Genomic DNA, 16,562 nt, shown 5'->3' on the forward strand with positions numbered 1-16,562 from the left:
CCAACTACCAAACTAGCAAGTTTAGCCCAGATTACACTTACATTATTATGGTCATTTAGGTATTTGGAGTTACTTCTACCATTTTGTGCTGTTTGTGTCAATTATTTTCCTGATTCTTTTCTCCCCCTTCCCTGCTTTTCCAGCTGTTGTTTTTTTTTATTTTTTAAATTCCCCATTTTGGTCTACTATTTAGAAGTTACGTACTTGATTTCTTTTATAGTGACTTCCCTTAAATTTTAATCTGTATCAGAACCTTAACTCTACTATTCTCTCGAACACCACAAGGACTGTATTATTTTTTATTTTATTTATTGATTTTAGAGAGAGGAAGGGGGGAACGAGGGGAAGAAGAGAGAGATTTGGTGTTCTACTTACATATTTCATTGGTTGCTTCTTGTATGTGCCCTGACCAGAAATCAAACCCTCAATCTCCACATATTGGGATGACGCTCTAATCAACTGAGCTACCCGGCCAGGGCACAACACTAGGATTTTAAACCCCATTAATTGTAGTCATCTCTCCATCACTTTTACACAGTTCATTTCGCAATATTTTATTTCAATCTTATTTTATTCCCCAAATTAGATATTCTTATTACTTCTGTTTATGAAGACAATGATTGCTTACACGTATGTATATGTACCATTTCTTTGCTCACCATGCCTTCTTGCAGCTTAGATTTTTGTTTTTTCCCCCTTCTTCTTGAAGTATATCCTTTAAATTTTGAGTTTCTTAAATGAAAGTCTATCTTTGGTAAATTCCATGTTGGATGATCCGAGAGTGTCTTTATTCAAAAATTCAGGCAAATTAAAAAATTAGCTAAATATAGAATTCTAGGTTAACAGTTAATTTCTCTCAGCCCCTTTGAAAATACTATATTGATGTCTTCAATTTTCCATCACTGCTGTTAAAAAGTGTATTATTTTTCTATTACTGCCCTAAGGAATCACCACAACTTCAGTGACATAAAAGAGCACAAATTTATTGTCTCCCAGTTCTGTTGGTCAGTAGTCAGCTACGGGCCTTGATGGACTAAAATCGAAGTGTTGGCAGGCTTCCTTTCTGGAAGCTTTTGAATCTGCTTCCTTGCTCACTCACATATAGGCAGAATTCAATTCCGTGCAGTTAAAGGACTGAGATATCAGTTTCCTTGCTGTCTGTCAGCTTGGGGCTACCCTTTCCTGCTAGAAGCTTCTTTCTTGTCCCTGCACATAACCCCCTGCATCTCAGAACCAGCACGGCATCAAATTCTTCCCACACTGCAATCTTTTTGACATAGCTAGGAAAGGTTCTCTACTTTTGAAGACTTTTGTGATTAGATTGGGCCCACCATCTGAAGGGTAATCTTAATAACATCTGCAAAATTCCTTTGGCAATGTAAACTAACATATTCAGATTCAGATTAAAGTGTGGATATCTTTGCAATGAGGAAGGGAGATTAGTCTTCCTACCACAGGACTGTCAGTCTGATTGTCATTCCTCTGTAGATGATTCGCTGTTCTCTCTGGCTGCTGTTAAGATGACTTCTTTGGTGGTCTACAGTTTCACTGTTTCTTGGTATGGATTTTCTTTTGTTCTTATTCTTGTAAATGTTGCTTCTTCTCCATTCTCTTTTGAAATCCCTATTAAACACATGCTAGATCTTTCAAAGCTGTCCTGTCACTCTCAGCTCTGTGCCACAGGCATGTGATTACATCAGCCTCAAGTCCAAGCCCCATCCCTGCAAACCCTGAAGCTATTCTAGATGCGGAGTGTGGCATAGTTCACCCTTGGGAGGAGAGACCCAAGAAAGAGGCCCAATAAGATCCTGTAAGTAGACACAGAGCTGTTTAGACAGGAAATTTGGGGGTACCTATCTACTAGGTGGTTTAGGAGTGAGGTGTGCATTGACTCTGTGGACTCCACTCTGTGGAGAGGGGCACAGCTGGAAGAAGGCCAGAGTAGGGTCCTCTTGCCCATATCCAAGGCCAGTACCATATGAGACAATAAACATGCTTCTTTCAAGAGGAAGAATGCTGGTTGTAGGGAAGATGAGGAGATGAGGATGAGGAGCAAGTAAGATGTGGAGAAAAAGTGTGTTCATGCAAGAGGTTGAGGATGTGAGGGTCCAAAAAGTTTGGAAGTATAGAGAAATATAGATTTCAGAAGAGGTAAGGCGTGTGTGGTGAGATTAGCTGGCCTCTACGCTGCAGAACTGAAGTCAAATTTGGGCATAGTCACAGTGGTTTCAACCTTTGTAAGAGCTATTCTCTCTGCATAAATACTCCTCAGACTCTGCTCCCTATTTGCTGCATCCCTTACTTGCCTAACTCTTACAAATTCTTCAGGTCTCTGCTTGAGTCTTCCTTTCTTTAGAAGGCCTGCCCCCCAACCCCTGATCCCTCACCCCCTTACGTTTTCCCAAAGAATCTGTAATTCCTCATTTGTTATACCCAATCTACTTGTTAAGTTGTCCATAGTTGCCTTTCTAATTAATCAGGCTGGAAGCATTATGAAGACATTTGTCTTGGCAGCATCATATCCCCAGTTCCTAGAAAGTGACTGAGACACATCTGGTGGTCAAGAAATATTTGGTAAATTAATAATTTGGCCTAGTGGTACTTGAGTGGATTGCTTGATAGGGCTGAATCCACATAGGTTATCGGTAGAATATCAGCCTTTTGATTTCCTTCCACTTCAAATAATTTCATTTTACGCATAATTTTTCAAAGTGAAAGCAATTTATTTTTATATCTACAGCACTGTATAATATTCTCTGGAAAACCAGCTTGCTGTCCTAATATGTTACACTATCATCATTTTAGAAAATAAAAGGCTTGGATTATATACTAGAAAAATTTGTTCATTTTATGTAAAACATTTTTGCTATTACCTATAGTAAAGGAGGTAAAAGGACAACTTGAAGGACAGGGGTGATCCTGAAAGTATTTCAGTTGGTATCTACCTACCCCAGCCCTAAGAGATAAAGACTAAGATGCTATTGGTATGTATCTGGTTCCTTCAATAACCCAATCAGTCCATACAGACACCCATTTGGCACATTCAAACCACCCTTTCGTCATTGATGGACATTATCGTTAGTTCCTCCGAAGCAAGGCCACATCCGTTGTTACATGATGTGGAGGTTAATCAACAGAGCTGTTCCTTACAAGTTCCCCCCAGTGGGACTTTGGAGACTGCATCATCACTTTTGATGAATAATCCTGTGGCCTTACAGGATTCTGGGTACAAGTCCACAAATACAGGGGCATGGCCTGCACACCACTAAAAATAACAAAAGTTTCGGGGCTGGAGACGTTGTCAACCACACTGTCATGTCTGTCTATGTCTCCAGGACTCAATGGTGGAGGGACAATATTTAGCTGATGACCCTGACAGAAGGAGCCTGTGAGTACTTCTGCCTCAAACACGTAGATCAGCTTATCTGTGGCAGGTGTTTTCTTGACCTGGTGTGTTAGGCTTCTGAGGTTCTTGGTGAAGTATATGCCAGCTCCATACTTTGGGTCTGATAAAAGAAAAAACATTAAACTATTAGTATGATCTGGAGATTCATATTGCCAATTTGGGTACTAATATATATTCTCCATCTAGTCCTCCAAATGTTCACCACTTCCTAGTCCGAAGTCCCTGTGTCTGTAGCAAAGACACCCAAAGTCGTTCCCTTGAGACAAATTATCACTGATATGATCAATATAACAATAGCTTACACTTACATATAGCTTCCTTCCTTCCTTCCTTCTGATCTTCCTTCCTTCCCCCCCTCACCTTCTTCTTTCTTTCTTTGCATTTACTTGGGGCTTAAGCAAACACTGTTTCAGGCTCTAGAGCAGCATAGAAATGCAATGTAAGCCACACATATACTTTCAAATTCTCTAGTAGCCACATTAAAAAAGGTAAAAAGAAACAGGTGAAATGAATTTAATAATAAATTCATTTAATCTATCATATCCAACTGTTATCATTTCAACATATAATCAATATAAAATTATTAAGAAGATATTTCACATTTTTTTCTTTGCTAGTGGTCTTTAAAATACAGTATGTATTTTACAATTACAGTGTATGTCAATTCAGATTAACCACGTTTCAAGTGCTCAACAGCCACGTGTGGCTGGCTAGTGGCTACCATATTGGACACTACAGCTCTAGAGCTTCAAAAAGACTAAGACATGATGCCGATCCTCGAAAGTTCACAAAGGGAACTCCCCACATGTAAACAGATAAAATATAGTACAATTTATGTGATAAGGAAATATTTTGAGATAAAAATAAAAGATTTCTTTCCCAGAAGTTTCTTTTTGCTCTTTGTTCCTGGCTACTTATTACCTTAGAGGAAGAAAGAATAAAGCTTAGAACAAAATGAATTGAATATATACATATATGATATATACTTATCACATATAATATATAATTATTTTTAATCAAAGTAGAGAATGTGGTCTTGAAAGTATAGCCTTCAAAGTTAGATTTTCTGATTTAGGAATAGAGTTTTTTGAACCAAGAGGATAAAAGCCTGAAGGAATCAGAGCATGGATTTTATACCATATATAACAGAGAAGAGAACAATTCGACACATTCTAAAAGCAGTTTTCCACTTCAGGATAAGTGTAAGTTCTTCTTTGTACCTGACGAGAAGAGAAGAAGAACCAGAGAGGACATGACTAGAACTCTTGAAGAGATAAGAGAATGGGCTCACTTCTCTGTCCCTCTCCCTCAAGAGAGCCCTGGGAGTGAAGATGGTGAAGAACAGAAATCTCAGAAAAACTGGGGGGACTTCCCGAGTAGATGGAACAACTGACTCCACTGGGTACAGCCCCATCATCCTACCTGGTGAGTGGAAAGCAGCAAGGCTGGGGAAGACTTTGTGAGGGCTACCACACAAGACCCCACACTTCAGCTTGGAAGAAGTGTACACTCAAACATTTTCCATTTTCTGCAGTGTAGGAGGGGAATAAACATAGCCTGGAAAGGAACTCCTTTGACAGGAAAAACAGAGTGCCCTGTGTAGCCACTACCTAAGAGCAAAGAAAACTGGAAATTTAAGTACAACAGGATGCTAATGACCGAAGTCCAGGGCAGTTTATTTAGCAAAGGACACTTGGAGGCAGAGGATGGATGAGGGCCATGAACCAGACCACCGTCCCTCCAGCGCCAGTCCTACCATCAAGAGCACTCTCAGAAGAGGAGAAGTAAAGGCAAAATCTTGCAGAAACTGAGTCTATTCTCTGAAGGGACTAAGAAAACTCTAAAAATGACTGAGTTCATCGTGAACTGCCAAGATGGAGTTTTCCACATCTGTGGACTTGGGCATGAAAGCTAGGTAAAGTCCAGTTATACAACCACAAGGAAAAGGAACCTCACACCTGAGTTTTGTGGGATTGTAAATTTTTGTACTTGATAGAGTTAGAGAGGCTGTAACAAAGGAATGGAGGGAAACGCAGGAACACAGAGGAGTAAGCAATCACTGGGCCTGCAGGAGCTGGGGAAGGTGTCAGCCAGGAGATGTTATTTCAGCTATGTCTTGAAGAAGGAATAGGAATTTGCAGGGCTAAAGATGGTGAGTAGGGAAGGCCTTTCATATGCAAAGGCACAGAGGCGTGAGAGCACATTCAGGAAACTCTAAGAAGTTCATGGCTAGAGTGCTGAACAGAGTGAGTAGTGAGGCTGGTGAAATAATGTGGGGTTAAGGCGCTGTATGCTCTGCTAAGGAGTGTGGGTTTCTACCTTGTAGGCAAATGGAATTGTAGATATTAGACAGGCATGTAAATTTTAGCATAATAATTCTGGTGGAAGAGAAAAGGACAGGTTAGATAGAGGTAGTTTTGAGGCAAAGAAAGTACCTGGTAATCATCTAGGCTTAGGGGAAGGTGAGCTAAGGCAGTAGGAATAGAAAGGTAAGGCTGTGCTAAGAGTTTTACTGCAAGGGAATCACTAGAACTATGTGACTGCCTGGATGTAAGACAGAGAGAAAAGAAAGAATGGAGGATGATAAAGTTTTCAGTTTAAAAGACCTGACAGATGATATCAGCCAGGTTAGGGAGTATCAGGGGAAAAAAAGAAAAAGCCTGTGTCTTAGGAAAAAATACAGCCAATAAAAGAGTTCAGTTTGAGGAGGCTATGGGACATTTAGGTAGAAATGTCCAAGACAGTTTGAAATACGGACCTGCAGGTCAGAAGAGAGGTAGGAGGTTACAGATGTCGGACAGGCAATTAGCGTTGTCTGCCACAGGACTGAAAAGAGGGCACTTGTTGGATTTGGAAAATAGGAACACAGTGACAATGCTGGAGTCCATTGAGTAGAAGGTGGTGATGTGTGTGTGGAGGGGTGGGGGGAATGGAGTGCAGAGAAGCCACAATGATTTAAAAACAGAAGAAGTTGTGAACTGTAAGACTGCTAATGGAAGGGCCATACTGATCATCATTTTCCTGGTTACACTCAAAGACTTCTTGGTGGGGATCCAATTTTTTCATCAATTTTTACCTCCAGGAATTGTGCATGTTCCATTTTTTACCCTAGGTATTGCTTATGTTCTCTCTGGGGTAAAGAGGAAATGATTTTTCAGACGCTTTGCTCTCCAGGAATCAAGACTTGGAGTTGGCACTGCAGCAAGGATCATGCTCCACACAGGACGAGACAAAGGTGGGTTTACAGTTGCTTGCATGGAAAATAATACAATAACTAATAAATAATAACACAGGAATAAACTCTGTTTCATGTACTCACAACTGTAAACCTACTTTTGCCCCATCTTGTATTTTGAAAGGCAAAGATCAAGAGCCACAGATTTCACGCATCAGGCAAAATCAAGTTGCTTTGCTAGGTATCCCTCTTGGTAATTACAGACCTTCTTGGCCTCCTTTGAAGAGATCTACAGAGGTAAAGATAGCAACGAAGCATGCTCTATTTTTATACAACTGAAAAGAGATGTGGAAGCTACACATAGAACTCCGATAGCTGAGAAGGATCTTAAGATGTTATTCACTTCACCTGCCAGATGAAATTCACCAGCAGGCTACAGGAAATGAAGAGAATGAAAGAGAAAAGACCGATGTGATTAAATTCAGGAAAATGCTCTTTTTATTAAGGGATTAGGTTTGGTAGTGTTGATAATACTTTTCTTGAGATAAGTGGGGGGGGGGAAGGAAAGAAAGCTCCAAGGTACTCTGCAGATTGGACACATAAACACAGAAAAGAGAAAACCAGTGAATTGCACATTTTCCTGCTAATACTTTCATCAACATAAAACCCATCATTAACAAAATATATGAAGGAAAAATAAAAAATATGACCTTTTCCAGAGGACTCAACCGCTAAATCCTGGTTGCAAATGATCCCTTCTCCACAGCAACAAGTGGTGCCTGTTGTGAGTCACCTGCTGATGTCTCCTTACCAACTCCCACACTTAGTAGCCCCAATAATGAAGGGCTGACACCTACCGCAGGGCATGGAGTACATTCTTTGAAAGCCCACTCTGCATACCACTTCACAGAACTGCCGTGGGACTTGCTGAAACAACCTGTGGCTCACAGGTTTCCCACGCACTCTCCCTTCCATCAGTTCCTTCTTTCTTCGGAAGGCAGCCGTGAGAAGCACATTGTCTATCTTCTCTACCTAGAACCCAAGGGAATGGAAACTGAAAAAGAGACTGGAGAACTGCTACTTAAACTGCGTGATGCACTGCTTCAGAAATAAAGGTATTAATGTGTCTATTACTTTGCATGCAATTTGCTTTTCATATCAAGTTGCAAAAGAGTATTTCCTGGCCCCAACCCTCTCCTAGTTTGGCTTCTATCTCTCCAAAATTCTTCTTGATACTTCTTGATAAATTCATTTAATAAAAATGTATTAAGCAATTACTATGTGTAGGCACTGGTAATGAAATGGTCAACAATGGAGACCCCATCTTTGCCTCTTAAAGCTCAGTTTAGTGAGAGATAAAAATAGGTAAATAATTATAATAATGCAGTGTGATAAGTGCTATTTCAGTTATTTTATTTTGTATCAAAACAGGCAGCTTTTTCTTGGGTCTTGATCTATGCTCTGTATATCCTGACATCATCTCTAACTCCTGATCCAACTATACCTGGTACCTGCCCACCTCTAGCCCCCTCTCAGTCTTGTTTCTGAGATTCCTAGTCAGATGAACAGCTAGCTTAGAGGCATTAGCAGGTAAGATTTTCTTTTGCCTACAGAACCAAATGGGTTAACAGCAAGATAAGTCAACTCTTTGTCTTAGTTACATATACCTTTATAACCTGCAAACCACAGTTTTCAAAATGTTTCTTTTGATCCTGAATTTCTTGAGTTGAAAGCATTAGACATTTCAGAAACTTATTTTCTTTCATTTCATCTTGGTGTTTTGGTTGCTGATCGGTCCATTGCCCTAAAAATGAGTAGCACAAAACTTCTTCAATGGTCTGTGAGAGGGAAAATGTTTGTAAATAAATTCAATGAAACAGATTACAGAAATTGGAGGGAATGAACTGCCCAGTTTAAATTGTATGCCTCATATGTTTAGGACATGCAGGGAGAGCTGTCATAAGATAAAACAGAGGATCAATACATTTGTCCTCAGATGATTTGGACCACGAGGCTGAGGGGCGAGAGAAACAGGGCGCGATGCGTGCTCCCCATGAGCACTGTGATGGTGACATAGAACTCTGTTGCTCATAGGAAACGCTTGTATTTCCAGTCAAGATGCCCATCAACAAAAAGGTGCAAGAAAACATTAAGGAATGTGGAAAACCATATGCCATTTATATAACACATCAAGGTTTTCAAAGAGATTTCGTATCTCTGCCTAATTTGATCATTCAACACCACCACTGAAATCATTAACACAATTTTACGAATAAGGAAATTAAAACCCAGAGACTTAAGCGACTTGCCTAATATCACACAGCTAATAAATAGAGAGATCAGAGATTATAAACCTGGCTTTCACCAGTGCTCTGTGTAAGGGGCAGGGCAGAATATTTGGTATGTATGTCACTCGTATGCCACCACCCAATCAAGAGGAGCAAAATTTGGAGATTGAAAGGAAACTGTGCCAGTCTTTCCTCCTGTTTTTCCTTCCTTTCTCCTTTAACATCCTTCCCTCCTTTTTTAAATTCAAAGGACCTGTTATTGGCCAAAGGAGCTCCTTATTGAACTAAATACACAGCTGGATAAAATGGAAATTCCCCCCAAAAGTTTACTTTCATTCAGTTTGAGTTTGACTTTAGACCATGTATACTAAAATGACCTAATCCCCAGCACGTTATCTAATTGAGTGGGCTGAGTTTAACTATAAAAAGAAGATGATAAATCCAGAGAAACTCACTGGAGGGTCAAATTGTAAATCGGAAGGCAGGAGGGACAAAACTCCGTAGCAAAGGAACTCCAAAGGCAGGAAATTTCAAAGGAAGACACTATAAATTAAATCCGGAGAGCAACAGCTTACATTTATGAAATATAGTATTAAGGTCACTTGACTTGAGTTCAGTAAACATGTATTGAGCTCCTATCACATGCCAGGCACTGGCAGGGCACTGGAGACTCAAAAATTCACAAGCTCTTGCTATCAGAGGAGTTCACCAGGAAGGAATAAAAGAGAGAGGCCTAACATCTATTATCTACATTTTATCATTCTGATGGATAGTTGATGTTCCCTGTAATAATAGCTCGTTTCAAATTTATCCATTTTGTTAACGATGATTTTAATCTTATTAAGAGAGGATGAGTCTGTATGAGCCTCTGCAACACTGCTGTGGAATAATATGCTTAGTCATCAACCACTAAAAATGCCACCTTGCAGCAGAACAAGGGCCTTACATAACTAAATTGCGGGTAGCTGGGAGGATGGGTCAACCTTACAAATGCAGTTAAAGTAATGCCACAAGCGTTACAGGAGGTCAATGTTTCTTTGTCTCTTGTCTTGAGAGGCACCAGTGTCCGTTTAGATATCCACAGACACTACACTTCAAAAGCTAAGTAGAAAGCATAATCTTGGGTCTCGTTTTTGTATATTATTTTTGTCCATGTTTTTGGATGCTGTTTTCTGTGGAATGTGGATACAATATTTACTACAAACTCCCACTCACTTTGATCATTTCTGCCCAAATTATTTTTATAAATACATAGTGAAAATATGGTGTCCTTTTAAATTTTGCATCTGAATTTCTGTACTAAATCCATTCTCCCCTTTACAACCAGTGATCTTTCTAAAAGACAAGTCTGATCTCACCTTTGCTTAAAATCCTTTAGGTCTCCCCATTGGTTTCAAGAAAAACTCTGAATTTTCTCATGTGATCGATCTATAGAGTCTTGCATGATATAGACCCCACTATGGTCTGATTTCTTAAAAGTTTCTTTCTTTGCCTTACTAACTCCTCCTCACCCTTCAGCTCTCCATTTATGACACCTCTTCTGAGAAGCACTCCCCCGACCCCCGCCAAGGCTGGGCTGGGTGCCCCCCGGGGTGCTCCCAGAGCACTCTCACCCTCCTCTTTCACAACTAACCCTGCGTACTTCTCGGTACCCCCGATTACATATCCAGGGAAAACAACGTCCACGTTAGCACTGCATCCCCAGCACCTAGAACAATGCTTGGTACATATCATGGATGCAATAATCATTAGTTGAAGAAACGAATGAAATAAGCCTCTGTCTCCTAAGGTGGTGTTTTCAAGGGTATAATTTCCTACTTAACTCTAGGGCGATGTCAAAAGGATCTCCCCAGATCCTCATTTCTAGTCATCCTGATAGATTTTGCCCCACAAAATGTGTAAGTACTTAACAGTACCAATTAATAATTTACTGTGGTAAGAATGCTCAAAGTAAGTAATTTTAGGGTTCCTAGGGCTGCCAGCAACAAATAAATGCAATAAAACTCAATTCAAGAAATTAATCAAGCGGAATGTCTACACTTGAATGCTCCGTCTACAGAATCAAAGATGTACTTTTCCCCACCGCCTGCCTGGGAGTGGATTATCCTTGGCTTTCCCTGTAACCACCTCTCAGGCAATCCGCGTCATCATAAGTAAATCCAATTGTGTGTGTGTGTGTGTGTGTTCATTTACTAATAATTAACCCTGTTGGTAGAAACAGCCCCAAAATGGTTATAAAAGTTTACGGCCTAACACAGAACCTGCATGGTTTGCTCTCTCTTCCATTCTCTCTCTCACCCACACACATACATGTATAATCACACCCAAAGGACAGCTGGGAGGGCTGACTTTCCAACTTAATGGGAAGTTACTCACTTGACGAGTTCCAAAGGGCTTGCTCCTTTTTTCTTGCCATTTTCTCTTGAACTTCACACAGCATTTGTTCAATCTTCAAAACCACCTCAATGAGGTCAGCCTGGGCTCCTTTAATCTCTAAAAGTACCCTTCCTGGATTGATAATCTCTGAGATAGAGACTTTTGAGGCTGTCTGATGCTGAGACAAAATGTCATGTTCCTCTTTCCCAAGGTAGAGGATGTGATTATTCTCAATGGTGTGCTGGTTCTGGTGGGTCAGTATCCTTTGGATCCACTCTTGGGCCTCACCCATCTTTTCCTGGTTAGATCCCATCAGACTGATGGCAGGAGAGTTAGCTTTTAGTCCATGTTCTCGGGTCTCTCTGGTCCCTCTGGTCCCCTGGGGGACTGAAAAAGGCAATCGTAAGCAATCACAGAAGAAAGGTGGGTTTTAAACCAGAGCACAACTATACACCCTGGCCAGTGTCCGCCCCAGGATATTGTCACCATTGTCTGATGTAACAGCTGCAATTATGTAATATTTCTGAGACCTGTGCTGGTTATAAAGGAAATCTAAAGGTAGAGATTACAGTTTCCTCGAGAATACAGAGTTTAGCTTGTAAGGGGTTGGCTTTATCATGTCTTGCCCCTGCTGTGTTGCACTTATCAATTCACAGGTGAGTTCACCTTGTGGTCTCACTCTGGATGTTGACTAACTATTATTTCCTACTGAATGGGATTTTCCTTAACCTCTTGCTAATCCCAGATTTAAAATCAAATATCTCTGAAAGCCATAGAGCTTGAGGAGTAAAAATTCTTTTAAAACTATTTTATTATAAAACAATACGTGTCTATTACTGAAAAATGGGAAAATTATCAAAGTACAATGAAAGAAGCAAATACCCATAATTCCACTACCTGGGATTCCTATTTTTATCTTACGTGTGTGTGACAGGGCATTGTGTATCTCCACAAGCCGGGGCCTTAGCAGCTCCTGCTGCCAGGCACAGTATACATATCCCAGCAGAAAAGGAAATGCAGCTTGATTTCAACCCACCCACATATACCTCTTGCTACAACACCCCTTTACAAGGAATAAAAATATGTATAAAGAAGAATCTCTGATGGATTAGGATGGCTCTGAACCCAAATTGAAAAAAAAGGTGAGGGGGGGAGAAGGAGGATGGACTAGCTGAGAGAGAATTCATAGGTGAGGCAGTATGTAAAATATATAAAGAATTCCCTCAAATCATTAAGAAAAAGAAACAACCCAGTAGCCAGCTGGAAAAAGAATTCACAGTAGAGGAAACAAAAATGGCCCACATATGTGGGAAAGAGGTCCTGCCCATTGGTAACCAGGGATATGAACAATTACCTACCAGACTTGCAAAAATCCGTAAGTCTGACCACCTTGAGTGTTGGGAAGGACATAGAGCAGTTGGGACTCCTATGTATTCCCGACAGATGTAAAATCAAAGCAACCATTTCTATAATTACATTATTTAAAGAAACTTTGGCACATATGTATCAGAGGACGTGTACAAGAAAGTTCACATACTTGTTTGTAACAGCCAAGAACTGGAAATAACCTATGTCCTTCAACAATGGAATATTACTGTAGCAATGAAAAGTAAAGAACTTTAGATACATAGATGAATCTCAGTAACATATTTTGAGGGGAAAAATTAAGTCGAGCACTTGCTCTGTTCTAGGCATTGTTCTCAGTGCTTAACATATTGTATTCAATCCTCACAACCCAATGAGATAGGTACTATTGGTAGCCCCGTCCTACAAATAAGGAAACTAACTCAGAGTTATTAAGTAACTTGCCCAGGCATTTAGCACTGGTAAATGGTGGCCAGGGAGCTAGTAGATGTGGGCAGTCTGGCTCTATTGCTCACACAAGTCTGCCTCTCAGTGAGTGATCCCAAGACAATAGTGGTAATTAGCATCTTTCACCTAATATAGTAGTAGAGAGGTACCAGGAACTATGAAAAAGTATCAGGACAGACCTAGAAGAGGGGGAGGATGGCCTTCCTCTGAGTAAAAAGAAAAACCACTGTTTTATACAACACTTAGAAGTGTGTGTGTGGGGGGGAGGTTCTTAAAGGCATATTTTTTTGTTGGGAACCGCCCTGCCTGGTTTCAGAAGCTGTAAACCCCCATGGCTAAGGCTGAGTGAGAAACCTTGGGGCCATAAGCAACTAAGGAGACAAAGCTTATCTCCCTGGCAGGGGCGCCACCTCTGCCCACTTTACTTCACCCTGCTTAGCCCTGAGCCTGACCAGTTAGCCAATGACAGGTAAGATTCCTCAAGGGAGGGATGACCTAAGACAGGCATGTCATGAAGAGGCCCTCAGGGAAGGACTTGGGGATCTATAGAAAAAGGGGGTGATGGACCCTCACCCCTCGGCTTTGACATAGCCTGAGTCCTCATTCTGTCTGCAAGAAGTCTCCTAATCTCTTGGCTGCCTCACTTCCACTGCCTGACTTAAGCCTGAAATGATGACAGAGGTTGGTGCAGCCCTGTGCTGGAAAGGGCAGATTCCCTGGGGTGATCAGGCCTAAGAAAGAATGCATAAAACCCTGTGAAACCTGCTTTGCTAAGAATGTCCTCAGTTTTCTGATAACAGTCCAAGCATGAAATGAGGTTGTTTCCCAAAGCTTTATAGCCCTTTAGCAAACTGACCCTGACTCAGAATAAGCCCTCGTAGTTCTTTGTATGTTATCTATTCTTTGATCTTTACTGCCTGACAATGATTGATGAGCTTTACCTGTATTCCCGAGCAAATTGAACCCAATAAAAGCCCACTGAGGAACAGGCTCCTGGCCCTTCTCCTTTGAGAGATCGGCCACCTTTCCTCCCCAAGCAGATCATGTCTTGGTAGACTTATTCTCATCCACAGTGGCCCGGTGGGGGCGGGGGGGAGGGGGCCTGTGGGTGGGGCCCCCTCCACTTTTTTATAAACCCTTGTTCTGTCGGGGAGCTTACATTATTACTACTTTTTAGGACAAAATAAAAACACTACATGGTGATAATTTATTTATCCATCATCATCAGGAAAGAATTGTTCTTCTACGTAACTACATTGTTCAGATCACTACAGGATATTCTTCTAACACCAAAACATTTAACTATTTATTAGTTAGATATTTCTAATGGAACCACACTACCTTCCTAAATAGTCTAACTTTTCCTTGATAATCTGAGATCATCACCACTCACCATTATTAACATTATTAATGATACTTACATTATGTAATAGTCTAAATTGTCCTTGATAATCTGAGATTAACATCATTAAACTATTAATCTCAAATGATAACATGAGATCATCATCATTCATCATTATTAATGTTACTCTATAATTCCTTTACAGATGTCCTCAAGAATTACTGAAATAAATGTTAATGCCTGGCCCTATTATTCAGATTAATGACATAGAGACATTTGTATGTTTCTTTTCCATATTATTCTCACCCCAAACTCCTCCTATCCAGCCTCTCTAGATTCATTGTGGTTCCCCAAACATACACTGCCTCTGTTTGCTTCAGTGGGTTTTCTTTACCTTAGGTGCCTGCCTCACCCCATCTCTGGCCATTGAAAATCTTAGCACCCTCAAAGCCAAGCTTAGAACCATCTCACCCATGAAGCCACACTTGACCCCTTGCGGTCTCTCCCATCTTTTAGCCACCTGGGGAGTTTGTCTATTGTGTCATGATTTACCCCCTGGTATTTATTTAATGCTTTACAATTCACAGAACATTTTACACACAAAATCTCTACCTTTGCAACAGTCTGTCATTATCATTTTACAGATAAATAAAAACAGGCTTGTAAGAGGCACAGTCACAAACCAGGGCTCTTAAAATTCCTCCTTCATTTCCAGCCCTGCTGGACCACTGAATATCCATACTGAACTCTCCAATAAAAAGTATAAACAAATAATTTTTCCCCTAATGGGAAATATAGTAATAATTTCTAATGCTGGCTGAATGTTTAGTGTTCTCAACACCTACAGAATACTTTAGATTAAAAAGCTATTTCAGATGTACACAACCTGGTTGTCATGAGGCAATTCCTTGTCAGTCCACTCAATCTCCACTGAAGGAATGTAGTTATAAGACAAAGTTAAACATTTTCCACCTCCCAACAACCAGGGTTGCTTTAGCTCAGTGATGTCCAAACCTGGTTCAGTAGCATGATTAGGGGACACTGAAAATAATACATGTATAGACCCAGATTGGGGCCTATACATACATTTGCTTGTGTGTTGTTTGCTTTTTAAAGTTTCAAACACGATCTCAGTGATTACTCAGCTTTGGGTAGCACTGGATTAATACACTTACTGTTATCTGGTATTACAAGATACATTTTCTATAATTATTGAAGAGTACCTCCATTAGATGTTTGCTCATTCAGAGCAGAAAGAGTGCTGGCAAAGTCAGCTTCTGAAGGACAGAACTTATTCTTAGAAAAAAATTATAGACAGCATTTGTAAATGAACTATCCACACTGTGGATAACTTAATGCAACTTAGCCTTGCTTTGCTCATATAAAACAGGACTGAGACATGTTCAGATACAGGGCAGGATGGTACCTAGGCAGGAGCACAATGAAATATATTTGGCTTCTTTATTCTTCTTCCCTCCGGGAGTTTAGATGATCAGGAATAGAATGAGCCTAGGGTGTGAGAAGTGGCTGCTAGGCCCATGAATTTCTTACCACTGTAATTGTTGAAAGGCTGCTGCTTGGACTTACTCTTCATTACAGTGTTGAAAGCCTACAAGAAGCAAAATAGAACAGAGCAGAGCTTTTAGCCATCGGCATCAAAATCCCTCTCTCTACCTGCACACACCACACTTGACCTCATCCACTCTGCAATGAATAGCAAGTGCAGCACCACAACCTATTAGAACATGTAGGGGAAACAAGTATAGGAAAAGTGGAAGGAAAACCAAAATCTGGCATAAAAAAGAAGAAAGTATATTCCAAGGCAAAATATTAACATACAGTCATTCATTCACTGACTCATTCAAAAGATATTTTAAAGTATTTTTTATTGATTATACTATTACAGTTTTCTCAATTTTCCCCCTTTATCCTCCCTTCACCCTGCACCCCCCAACCCTCCAGCTCCCCCCCCCTTAGTTCATGTCCATGGATTGTACATATAAGTCCTTTGAGTTCTCTGTTTCCTACATCATTTTTTTAAATCTCTCCCCATCTATTTTATGCCTACCATTTATGCTTCTTCTTCCCTGTACTTTCCCCCCCATTCCTTCCTTCCCCCTCCCCACTGAAATCCCTCCATGTTAAGTTCATTTCTCTGATTCT

At 40.5% G+C, this 16,562-nt stretch overlaps 1 protein-coding gene across 2 annotated transcripts in view; it reads right to left on the reverse strand.

Annotated features, from left to right (window-relative positions):
* Positions 1-2,702: 2,702 nt before the first annotated feature.
* PARP9 (poly(ADP-ribose) polymerase family member 9) overlaps positions 2,703-16,562 on the reverse strand; it is a 31,122-nt gene continuing 17,262 nt past the window's right edge. For both annotated transcript variants that reach the window (XM_024578063.3, XM_045185854.2), the window contains exons 7-11: positions 15,951-16,008; positions 11,246-11,632; positions 8,249-8,385; positions 7,439-7,613; positions 2,703-3,506 (exon numbers count right to left, since the gene is read on the reverse strand). In XM_024578063.3, coding sequence (XP_024433831.1) covers positions 3,127-3,506; positions 7,439-7,613; positions 8,249-8,385; positions 11,246-11,632; positions 15,951-16,008 — 1,137 coding nt within the window. In that variant the 3' untranslated portion in view covers positions 2,703-3,126. The remainder of the gene's footprint in view (positions 3,507-7,438; positions 7,614-8,248; positions 8,386-11,245; positions 11,633-15,950; positions 16,009-16,562) is intronic.

The sequence above is a fragment of the Desmodus rotundus genome, chromosome 2, assembly GCF_022682495.2.
Source record: "Desmodus rotundus isolate HL8 chromosome 2, HLdesRot8A.1, whole genome shotgun sequence".
Lineage (NCBI taxonomy): Eukaryota > Metazoa > Chordata > Mammalia > Chiroptera > Phyllostomidae > Desmodus > Desmodus rotundus.